Source organism: Lissotriton helveticus, chromosome 3_2 (genome assembly GCF_964261635.1).
Source record: "Lissotriton helveticus chromosome 3_2, aLisHel1.1, whole genome shotgun sequence".
Taxonomy (NCBI): Eukaryota; Metazoa; Chordata; class Amphibia; order Caudata; family Salamandridae; genus Lissotriton; species Lissotriton helveticus.
Genome location: NC_136062.1, coordinates 45,222,514 through 45,235,319, shown reverse-complemented (window position 1 = coordinate 45,235,319; position 12,806 = coordinate 45,222,514). Strand labels below are relative to the sequence as shown.

General features: G+C 42.3%; 1 protein-coding gene across 1 annotated transcript in view; it reads right to left on the bottom strand.

Moving 5' to 3' along the window:
• Positions 1–2,546: 2,546 nt before the first annotated feature.
• Positions 2,547–12,806, bottom strand: part of SHC4 (SHC adaptor protein 4) — a 362,116-nt gene continuing 351,856 nt past the window's right edge. The window contains exons 10-12 of the mRNA XM_078684800.1: positions 9,450–9,629; positions 5,863–6,116; positions 2,547–3,646 (exon numbers count right to left, since the gene is read on the bottom strand). Coding sequence (XP_078540926.1) covers positions 3,500–3,646; positions 5,863–6,116; positions 9,450–9,629 — 581 coding nt within the window. The 3' untranslated portion in view covers positions 2,547–3,499. The remainder of the gene's footprint in view (positions 3,647–5,862; positions 6,117–9,449; positions 9,630–12,806) is intronic.

The window sequence follows — 12,806 nt, the reverse complement described above, 5'->3', positions numbered from 1 at the left end:
TTGTCATTGAATTTAAATACAAAATATAGCTGTCATTTATCTAGGAATTAGTTCAGGAAAACAGCACTCCTTGGCACGCTGATATATCACATGACATATAATGTACCATCAGTCACATCTCAATGGTAATTTCAGTGTATTACTAAAGAGCCACTATAAGACAATATACAGTACTCGTATATGTGCATGATATGCATTGCGAAATGGTTTAGACCATGGGTACTCACAAACTTTATCTCGGGGGCCAAATTTACAGTGTGGTTTGTGGCCGAGGGCCGCACCGGTGGGGGAGGGGTCAGTGGGGGATGGGGGCAGGGCTAGAGCAAAAAAAAACTGTGACCATGAGGTTGAACACAGGCCCCTGCAGCCTACGTCTTCGTACACTGAGCCACCAGACCTGGCATTTTTTTTCCTGTCTCTCTCTCTCTCTCTCCCCCTCTGTCTGTCTGTCTCCCTCTGTCTCCCTCCCTCTCTCTGTATCTCCCTCCCTCCCTCTATCTCCCTTTGTCTATCTCTCTCACTCTGTCTCCCACCTCTGTATCCCCCCTCTGTCTCCCTCCCTCTGTCTCCCCCCTGTGTCTCCATCTCCCTCTCTCTGTCTCCATCCCTCTCTCTATCTCCCTCTCTCTGTCTCCCTCCCAACTGTCTGTCTCCCTCTCACTCCCTCTCCCTCCCTCTGTCTGTCTCCCTCCCAACTGTCTGTCTCCGTCTCCCTCCCTCTGTCTGTCTCTGTCTCCCTCTGTCTCCCTCCCTCTGTCTCCCTCCCTCTGTCTCCCTCCCTCTTTCTCCCTCCCTCTGTCTCCCTCTCTCTCTCTGTCTTTCTCCCTCCCTCCCTTTGTCTCCCTCCCTCCCTCTGTCTCCCTCCCTCCCTCCGTCTGTCTCTCTCTCTCCCTCCCTCTGTCTCCCTCCCTTTCTCTGTCTCCCTCCCTCTCTCTGTCTCCATCCCACTCTCTGTCTCCCTCTCTCTCCGTCTCCCTCCCTCTCTTTCTCTCCCTCCCTCTGTCTCCCTCCCTCTCTCTGTCTCCCTCCCTCTCTATGTCTCCATCCCTCTCTCTGTCTCCCTCTCTCTCCGTCTCCCTCCCTCTCTCTATCTCCCTCTGTCTGTCTCCATCTCCCTCCCTCTGTCTGTCTCTGTCTCCCTCCCTCTGTCTCTCCCTCCCTCTGTCTCCCTCCCTCTGTCTCCCTCCTTCAGGATGCACTTCATATCTTGGGGTCTGCAGGGTGTACACTGCCTCCTGTGCAGTGTACCATTCGATGTGTCCCCTGATCTGAGCATTCATTGTGTGCTCGTACCTCTGAAGCATGGGTTGTATAGGACGTGCCGCAAACACTGTTCATGGTGCTGTGCCATTACTGTGAGGCAGGCTTGTTATGAATCCCACATGTGTTTCATTCTCTGGACCTTGGATTCTGAATGTGCCTCTGTTTGTCACGGTCTTCGTGTGTTGTCATCTGTACATCTGGCGGCACAGTATGTGTTGGCTGTCCCTTGTTCTTAGTCTGTGCTATGTGCAATGCGATTGTGCTGCACATTGTTCACTGAATATGTATTCTGTGCTATACATTGCATGTTGTGTACTTGACATACCTATGGATTTTCTCTATTTGCCACATAATCGAACATGTTGCATAATTTACAGGTTTCAACATAAGTTGAACATTGACAACGTCTATATGCCTGGCCTTTGCGAATTGACTCATTTTTATTGCAAACTTTTCTAGTGTGTTGCCGAGAAACTTTGCTCTATGGGGGTCGGGCGATTCCCTTATCCTTCTGTCTCCCTCCCTGTTGTCTTCTGTCACCTCACCCTGAGTGTGTGTCAGCCTGGGCTGAGACAGTTCCAGACACACACAGCCGCACCCGAGTACTTCACAGGTCTTTAAAAAGACCATTTACATGTTAATGAGGCTTTGTTCACCTCTTCTTAGTGCCCCTGCAGCTCCACTGTGACTATTGCTGGAATCACCCGATCCCCTTAGAGCAGAGTTTCTCGGCAACCTGCGGTGTTTGCTGACACTCAAAAAAAAAAAAGCAGGTACAATGCAGCAAGGTCCGCGGGCCGCCAAGGAAGGCTTGCCGGGCCGCCACCGGCCCACGGGCCGTACTATGAGTACCCCTGGTTTAGACTATGGGCCTGATTTAGAACTTGGCGACGGGTTACTCCGTCACACCGGTGACGGATATCCTGTCTGCTGAAATATAAATCCCATAGGATGGAATGGGATTTATATTTCAGCGGGCGGGATATCCGTCACAATTGTGACAGACTAACCGATCCGCTGAGTTCTAAATCAGCCCCCAGGTCATACTTCATACTATCACAAGTAGCGACTGGTAAGCAAAACACTCAATACGAGCCTGAGTAGCTAATCATTGAGTCCTGTACTCATCAGCCGAGTTCAGAAACTGGTGCCGTCTCATAGGACATGGCTGTTCACAATTTTTAGCCATGTAATATAGCCCACTATGATGTTTACAAACATTTAGGATAATACAGTCTCATTCAAATATTTTTTTCTGGAGACAATGACTGTATGCAGACTGCAAAGTTCAAACAGTTTTATTATTGTTTAAAATATATAGTTAAACCATTCACCGCTCCTACGGTTGTTTTGTAAACAGTTAATATTGAATTGAAGAAAATATATGACCTACTTAAAAAAATACACACACAATTCTTACTGGATCGTAATAGCACTACTATAATGTAATGCATATAAATATAATAATATAACATGCGCCAGCATTTGTAACTCATGATGGAATTTATATACATATATATATATATAAATATATATATATATATATAGACACACATATATATGCACATATATTTATACTTAATGCACATATATTTGTATGTGTGCGTGTGTGTATATATATAGCTATGCGTTTGTCATTTAAAGTGGAAAGCTACATTATCCCACAAAAATGGCTATGCTATTTTGTAACAAAACTACTTTTGCCAATATACTAGCAAACCACTACAAAAATCTATCTCTATGTCCTGACTATTCTTTTATACATTTCATGTTGTTCATAATTAAAGTGCTGTTAAAAGCAAAATGAAATAACATTGTTGCATATCAAGCAAACTACATTAAACTGTATTCAACTGATACTTTATTTTGGCAAATATGTAGTTTTCGGCTTACATACGTTTTGTTAAAAACTCAGTAAAAAATTTAATATAAATAATAATGTTCCCAGTACCATAGTTTCATGAACAAAGGCATGAAGTACTGTCAGCCGTGCATTGAACTGCATTTGCGTTTTTGGGTCCTGTTGTGCTTTAAAATGTCACTGTTCACAGTGATTTTCAAAGTGATTTGTCTAAATGTCTTTTTCACGAATGGAAATAGTTCTCTTCACGTTTTACGTCATAATCTTTACAGTAATGGTCTCCATGCAGCCTCTTCCTGTCTGTTCTGAAATCCAGCAGAGAGGGCGCTAGAAAACAAATATTTAGTAATGTTTGCAATTCGTTGTCGGTTATGTTCATTCTTTGGGTCCCGTGCTGCTGTTTTTCCGTACAGGTTTTTTGAGAGATAACTCGCTTCCTGAAGAAACTATTGGCAAATTGTTGTCGACGTGATAGCGTATAAGATGTCCTATGTTTTCAAACACGTGATCCTTTGTTCTTACCTTAAAAATAAGGTAAAGATGGTTTAGTTCCAACATCAGTCACCGTTAAAACACATATTCACCTGTTTTGTTAATGTCTCAACTTTTTAGTAGTCCCCGTTTGTACCATGTGTGAGTGTACTGACTGTTTCTACGACTGGAGATTTTTGAATGCCCGGCATATTCGTCTATCTACTACTATGACTAGGCTTCAGTGTCAACTTATGGATTTTGGAGGGGCCTAGGCAAGCAATATTTGGGGCCCCTGTTTGGAACAACTTTACATTTATTACCCATTTTTTGCTAATTTAAGCCCTATGGTCCGTAGCAATACTGAATTATATATTAAATGTTAAGATACAAAAATTCACAAAAGCAAGCTAGAGTGAAAGTCCACTTTCACAGGGTTGCAGCCCCTGTGGTTGCATGCCCTGGACTGCAAATAATATATTTTCAAAAAACCAGGTGCTGGAATGGTTGCCATTCAATGTCTCTGGTTTGGAGCTTTGAGTGTCTGAATGCCTGCCCTCCTATTTCTTTGATCCAGCACTGTGCGAATTAAAATATTTGAACTATTTAAACAGATTAGAATTGTGGACACTACAGGGCCCATTAGGATAGAGGGAGAATCGGCCCTGCCGAGTCGGCGGTAGTCACCGCTGGCCAGGCGGGCGCGATCTGCCCCTCATCCATGCCTGATTGACTCCCTGCTATATTAGCATGGCTGGGGGTCCACAGCGGGCGAAAAGACCGTCCGCCGCTTTTCTTGTCGACCGGGCGGAAAAGGGTCACAATATGGTGCCGGTGTCTGCAAGACACCACCCTCCATATTATGATGCATGCGGAGATTCGCCTTTCCATGGCGGCATTGCCGCCATGGAAAGGCATGCGGTGTCTGGTGTTGGGGGCCTGTTGCGGGTCTCCAGGGTGTCAGGGGGTGGTGGGTGCACATGTGGGGTACCAATGGTACCCCCCCTCATTGCCATGCACTACGTGGCAGGCACCACGTGGTGCCTGCCATGTAGAGCATGGCAATGATGTGCGCACTCCTATTGCATTGCGGGCCGGTCTGCGGGCAGCAGATCCACCCGCAATGTAATAGGCCCAGGATGCGCCCACCAGTGTGGCGGGCTCATCATAATATGTATTGCTGGACCACCGCAACTTTGGCTGAACGGTCTCTGGCTCCATTGCGATGCGCCCGCCATCGTAAGGGACCCCTGAGTACTTGTCCTGTTTTCATTATACAATGCTTGATCTATTCATTTTTTTTAAACCTTGTGATTGTAGTGATCATAGATGAGTCTACCTGATCTTTTGAGTGCCATGAATTGCAATGCTGTGCGTTAAATTTGGCATTCCTCTGTTAAACACTACCGTATAAACTACGAAATTCAGCAATGACAACATTTTATGTTGGGATGGAAACCCAGGAATTGGCTGAAACTTCATCTTAGTCTCTGAACGAGATTCCTATGACATTTACACTTTTCAAAGACAAACCTAATAGCAGTGCAGCATTACTGGACAGTGTGAAGCGTATGAGGCAGACACTGAGGCAGATATTCTGCCACGTTATGAAACAAATTGATTAGCATATTCTTCTGTTAGCTGCAGTGTGGAATAATCTACACATAGTTTATTTGTATAAAATCATTTTCTGGTAAAGTGATCTTAATACTAAATCAAAGAATTTACAAAGGAAGATTAGTCACATTTAAAAAGCATGCAATTCTTATTCTTTGCCCAACTCAAAATGATCTTATCTAGAGATAGTGCATGCAAAGAATAATTCTACTTATGGTTGATCAAGAAATGTGACTTCAAGTATTCCTGTTGGCATTAAGTTGCAACCTCGTAAATAACTCAACTGTAAATACAGCATGATCCATCTACAAGCTGTTAATGGAAGACCACTTGCATTATCTAAGCTAAATAAGGGCCTTATTGTGGTTTGCATGAAAGTGTTCCTTAACCTGTGCTTGTCTCAAGGGCTAGCAGTGGGAAGGGAAAGTATTTATAAATGTTTTGTGGACCTGAGGAGGTAACAATTCAAATTCAAAAGTGACAATAATGGATGAGCCTGGATGTTGAAGCATTTCTGATATTGTCTCTCGAGCACATTAGTATATAAAGATAGATCATGTTTTCCAGCACAGTGTTCAACGAATGTCCTCTGGAATACACGCTGGTTGAGTATTTAAACATTTGCAGAGTTGTCAATCATAATGCCCTACCTTGCCTTCAGGATCCACCAGCAGTAGGTGCTTTGCCTGGCCACCATGGAGTCCACTGAGCACGTACTGGGAAAGTGAGGTTGCACTTTCTCTGACCAGGAAATCACCATCCTTCAGCAGGTAGCTTTCTGCTGTCTTTCTGGATAACTTCCCGTGGAACCAGTCTTCGTGGGTCATCTGATGCTTTATATGCGGAAAACCGCATGGAGTCACAGCTCTGCTTGTCAAACTTGGACAGGCTGGTTCTTTAAATTCTACATTTTAAGCAAGAAAATGCATTATTTCAACTTTATTGCACAAATTTGAGCAAGTGACGCATTCCCAAGCTCACATTATAAAGCTGCCCAAAACATTTAAAATATGTTGCGTCAAAATGTCCATCACTGAATACATAATGCTATGATTTGCCAATTCAATTACAGTTATTTATAGGCAAATGTGTAACTTGAAAAGTATGCCTGATTTTAAAGGCAATCTTCACTGTGGATTCGCTATATTAATATGCTATAGGATAGCCCAATAGCGAACACAACAGATACATCTTAAAAGGCAATAATGGACCTCTATTGTGCTCAACACAAAATAACCTCTTAGACACGTGTTGATATTGTCGTTCACGGAAATTGGGTCCAAGCAATCTTGTTGGCTAAGAATTTGCCACCTCAGTTGTGCATCCATTCACATATACCCACACTAGGATGCACATTGAATGGTTCCAAATAACATCCCCCTAATGCTGAGCAATGAACAACGATACAGCCAGCAGAAGAAAACAAAAATATTCTTCGGAGCACGCACTCATGCACATAATGCTCTGCACAGACCCCTAACCGAACCTAGCAGTCTCTATCCAATGTGTACCATCAATAAATAGTATTTGTTACAGTACTATAGCTTTGCCACCCACTATCCAATGTGACTTACATCTAAAGAATAGGAAACGCACCGAAAATACACTATTTTGACTGTGGGCAACGAGAATCCCAGAGCCATGAATGGCTCTGACCAGATTCTAAAAGTAGTTCCAGACCTTGCAAATGTTGGGTATGCGCTATACAAATGCACTTAACATACCCTAACCAGGGCCACTGGAATTATGCAGCAAGGGATGACTAAATTAAATGACAGGATTTACTTATGCACCAAGAAAATGCTAATTATGAGGCATAAGGCAGCAAGTTTTGTGTTGGTATCAGTTCATTATTATGCTATTTTTACACATTTTAACTCTGTCTAGACAAAGATTTCCCCTCGTTAGTACTAGTGCAACACCAAAATACAGCAATATGGTTAACCATCAACCTTTGCAAAGTGACTTTCGCTACAACACGTCACATTATTTTTAGTAACTATTTGATCCATTTGAGGTAAAAACTATTTTTATGCTAAAATCTGCAAATTATGTAGCAGATGATGGCAAATGCAGCAAATCCATGATTATGTGAAGAATTCCACTTTCGCAGAATCCCATAATTCCAGTGGCACTGACCATAACCCTTTCCTCCAACATTTAATAAGTGATAACTCTTGATAGGGAGCAGGTAGGAAAGCTGTGTTTGTGCCTGTGGCATTGTAATTTAAATCCCTCTTTTGTGGTAAAGTCGGATTTTCAGTCACAATTCTGAAAATACCACTTTTAGAACGTTTGCATTTTCTTGTCCTAACCATTTGGTGCCTGGAGCCTGTTCCTGGGTCACATGACTAGGTGTAGTTGCGTATTCCTTGCAGACAGTATCACAATAGTTGATGCAGGTGTTGGCAGGATGGGCCTTCCTGGTTTAATGAGGGGGCAGACCTGTCTCCAACCACACTTGCAGTTAAAAGGCACTGTCCCAGCACACTCACCAAGGACTTCACACTAGCCTATTGTGCCCCAGATAGACTTGAACCAGGGCAGAGAGGCATGAAATTCCAAACATCTCTGTAGGGGGAAAACTCCAGAAGCTTCTTTCACCTCAAAGTGGGCACAGGTATAAATATTGGACCCTCGGACCCAACTCTTCAGATCACTTCTGAACCTGTGGGATCTTTCTTTTGTTGTGTTTTCACTTTATTACTGTTCAAGTGCTGCATAAGTACCTTACATATTGTCTCTAAGTTAAGGCTGACTGCTTTCTGCCAAGCTAATAGGGGGTTAAGCACAGGGAAAAAGACTGTGGTAGTTGCTGGAGAAGGGCTCACACCCCCCTCAACCAATAACCCAATTTCTTACAGCCACTATTGGTGCACATTGGTTCCCTCACACCACATGATGCCACTCCATCTGCAGCACTCATTATAGTGGCATAGCAATGATGCAATGGGTATTAATACCTAGAACTAAATTGGCCCCATAAGGAACAGCCATTTGCAAAGCCAATGGGTCTTGCCTATGCAAGCTCTATTGGCTTTTCAATGTTTTTTAGCCATGTTGTACAGCAGCACTGGCTGCTGTGCAGCATGGCTGAAAGTAAAAAAGAAAGGCACCGTGCAATAACGCTTTTTTCTTTACTTTCAGCCATGTTGTACCACAGATGCACTGCTTTGCATCATGGCTAAAAAACATTGACAACGCCAATAGATCTTGAATCGGCGAGACCTATTGGTGTTGCCAATGATTGTTTATTGAATGCACATTTCGTACTGATATAAAAAAAAGTCAGGCAACATACCAACATTATTTTGAGAAATGTGTACTTAAATTCGTGATGCAAGTGACCTGACACAATCTTATTCTAGGGCCCTTGATAAGTAATGGAGGTTACAGTCAAGAGCTGGCGTTGCCTCCATGTGCAGAGTTCAGACCCTCCCAGCTCTCTACACACAGAGTAAATGCACTCAGTGTGAACGCCACAGACAAACAGCTTCAAGTTTAAATGCACCCTATCTATTCAAAACAAAATGTCACAATCTCAATAATCATAAACTTTAATTAATTCCTACCTCTTGTTTTTGTGTGTGGTGTGTGTGCTAAATCTAACCATTTGAAACCAAAATCCTCCCAAAGCCCCCTGGAACGAACTACAAAATGAAACCAGCTGCCGTCACTGACAAATGAAAACAAAGGAAATGAGAGTGACGAGGAAGCCAGCCAATAGTAAGTAACGGGTGGGCTCGTAGCCCTTTTGAGACTATTTTTTTAAGAACAATAGATTTCGGCGACTGCACATGTGCTGTCTCAGATGAGACCCAACAAGGGCTCCTCCATAAGGCAAATGGGCCTCATGTCCTATCTGGGCATTAACAGACAGCCATAATTGGAGTACAGTGGGCCCCTTATGCTCCATAGTGCCGCTGCACCAATGACAACTATGACCCTAATGTGAGGCATTTTTCATATAGCAATAGCTTGTCACAGGTAAAGACGAAAACCGCTCTAGTCAAATCAGTACTGCACATACATGCTTCATTTACGGAAATTCATACAAACACACGAGAACTGCATATTCAGAACAGTCTCCTCGTGTGCCAATGAGAAGCAGTAAGATAGCACTACTAGAATCAGAACATTTAGGCTTTAGGTATGTTTCTTTACAGTGCATTCAAAGATATGTAAGACATTCCGTCACGTTATGAAGATTGCACGTTGTATCCTGTAAGTAACATACCTGTTTTATGTTGAGGACTCCCACATAACTGTTTACACACAGCTCGTTTGGGAGGATAGGCTGTTTTCTGAAGTGCTTGCGTATTTATGTAACAAGGGTCATCGAACAGATCAGATTTTCCTGTAGACATCCCCATGGATTCATCATGTTCTCGCTTATGTGAACTTGCAGCACCCTCACCTGCGAGGATAGACAATATAAGATATGAGAGATGCTCACGTTAATTGCACATTCGAGTACACCACAGTTGGCGTTATGTATATAAAAAATAAATATATTGCTTTAGGAAGAGTTTTGGGTATAATGAGCTAAAAGGATAAAAGTATATTTGTTGTGAGGGCCGCCTTACGTTTCCTGAAGTGGGCGCTATGTTGTAACTGGTTGTGAACGGAGCAATGTCTGGAAAATGGCACTGTGCTATTACAAGAAGAATATCTCAGCTCTTCTGCTCTGGCAGATTCATTTATTTCAAGCAGATTGGCCACCTTACATATGTTCATATTATAGAGACATTGAATTAACCTATCCTTCCATTGAAGTGGATGTAAGGGAGCCCCACAATCAGACCTGGTTCTGGGTTGTTCAATACATATACTAAACGCCATGACAAAATGCTTGGAAAGACCTAATATTTCACGTTATAAACATGGTTCAAATACTATCTTTTCACTAAATACATCTCATTATACTTAGAATTAAGCCTTGAACATTGCTCCCCCTGTAAGTCCAGATCTTTTGCATGCACTTTAAGGGACATACGTATTAACCAATTTTGCAGTCACAGATACTCCAATTTTCTAAATGTAAGCATTTGCAACTACAAATTCGTTATTTTCTTTTGTATGAATCTCATTTAGGTAGTCTGCAAAACTTCTACCAACTCCTAAAATGGGATTCTGAATGGCTAAGGAATCACAATTTGGAAGGGACCGTGTTGTAGGGGAACGTTTCAGACTGCGAATGGGTTCCATATGAATCAATGGATTGGTACGGAATTCCAGTCGCAAACCATTGAAAAGTTACCATCTCTCACGTTCGGGTGCTAACACTTTTTCAAAAGGGTAGGGGCCCTTTGGGCATCTTTGCCTTTAGAATTTATGGAAAACGTTTCTGGGGGAGTAGGCAGTGGCTGAGGGGACCACTGACTAAATACTAATTATGTAGGTTGGATTGTAACCCAATCTACATCGTTTCCTAAATGAATAAAACAATAAATTGAGCAGTGGCTGGTATGCTGTGTATTACCAATGAGGGGGCACATATTCAAGATCACAGACCCTATGCTTCATTTCAGTCACCAAAGCTGGAAAATTGACCAAACGCTGGATTTTCTGTTAGGTACACTTTGTGTTTGGTAATGTTTTCCTTTACTAACTTGCAGGCAGTTATTCAGAGCTGAAAACATGCTGCCTGCATTGACCTCAATCTGGGTAGAAAATAGTTATTATAGGGAGGCCCATACAAAATATAAGAACATATTGTTGTAAAACTTGTTTAGTGGACAGTCCTAAAGAAATCATCTTATTACATTAATATAATAAGGATAAATTCTACCTAATCACATGCTTTCCCCCTGCCCCGCCCCGCCCATTCGAGTGTTCCCATCACCTCCACATATCGCCACTGCCTCTCCCATGTTAATAACAATAGCGACCACGCCCAGCAACAATTCACATGCATGAAAGTTACTGAATCCCATTGCCAGTGCTTCTACACCACCTGAGCTGGAAAAAACCGTGGCCCTCATTCCAACTGGGCCACTTATCCCGATCCAGCACGAGGAGGAGTTTCCACCCGCGCAGTAATACTGCACTTCTTCCACTCCAGCTTAATTTTACCAGGAAAAGCCAGGCACAACTTGTGCAAGGAAAATACTGCATATTGCAACTCTTGCCACTCATACAGGAGAACAACATGCAGTGTCATCACATTACCTCCAGTCCAAAGTGCAGAACACGGAATGGGGAGGTACTACTGCACCAGTGAATAATACATCACCCGGCAATATCAGTTTACTGGGTACGGTATTATATTGTGTAGTGACAGGACATGTAGAATGAGTCCCTCTGTATTTCCAGCTTTCCAGCAACCAGCAATCTGGCGATTTCCTTTGTTGTTCCCCATGTCCCTTTGTTGTTCCCCATGCAGACCGTAATTGGCGTTATTGATCAGAAATTCATATTTTTCATGGATGGAGCACACGGAACCTGAACTTTCGTTTGGCATCATAATAGTAGGTATTACTCTCCATCAGCATAATGTAATTAATTTTATTATATTGAGAAAGATGAGATGACACTCGGATGTAGCAGAATTCAACATGTACATGTACTCATCACCATACTTCTATGAATCTGCACTTCCTGTTATGTTCTCAGTTTTTATGTTCTACCCTAAACAACATTTCACATGTTGGGGGAGCACATTTGAACTAATTGTTGACATGAGGAATGTTCTGACTGAATACCCCATTTCCAGCAAAGATTAGGAAAATACAGCAGCTGGGGATGTTGCTTTCCCCTAAAATATATCTATTTTTGGAGCTATGTACGCAGAACTGAATAAGTGCTGACCATGCTACAAATGTGTGGATATTGTCAGTAACAGTTTCTTCACATCTAGGACACTGCAAATGTATTGTCAGACTTGACCCATGTATTTACTTTAGTGGTAATTATGTCATAAATATGTACTATAGAATTGCAATTTGTCATCGTCAGAAAATTACGTTTATTTTTAAATGGAAATAGTATATATTCATTATTTGTTTAACACCAAAGTGAATGCTTAAACGTAACAGTCAAATCTAATTTCACATTTTCATTTTTCTGTATGCCATTGCGCTTGTCGCTGAAAAATCAGATCATAAGGTGCATTCACAAAGGACAAAGAGACATAGAAAGTAGTTTGCTATTTTATTCTGCTCAAAACATACTGGATTTTGTGTTTTATCACAAACGTACTCCCTTATAAATAGCAAAAATAAGTACTGAGGACCAAAGCCCTGGCATTAGAGGCCGCAGCTACGAAACTGTCCAAAAAACTACTTGTTTCCAGTTTAATCCCAATGTTGAAAGTGATGAAGGCAAAGATAACTAACTTATTGACGAATGGCCATGAGATTATGAAGGGAACCACAAATACTGTTCTAAATAAACAAACAATCAAACATTTTTAAATGTGTATTCCACCTGCCAAAAGCAGCATCTCTGGCATAAGTCCGCCTCGAACTCGGTCTATCTGACCATCAAGGCGTTGAGGCTGGAGCATTTATAAACTTTTGCAATCGACTGCATCACGCCCGGGAGGGTTCCTTGGAGGCCAGACTCTGGCAAGAAATTCAGAAAAGCCATGCTA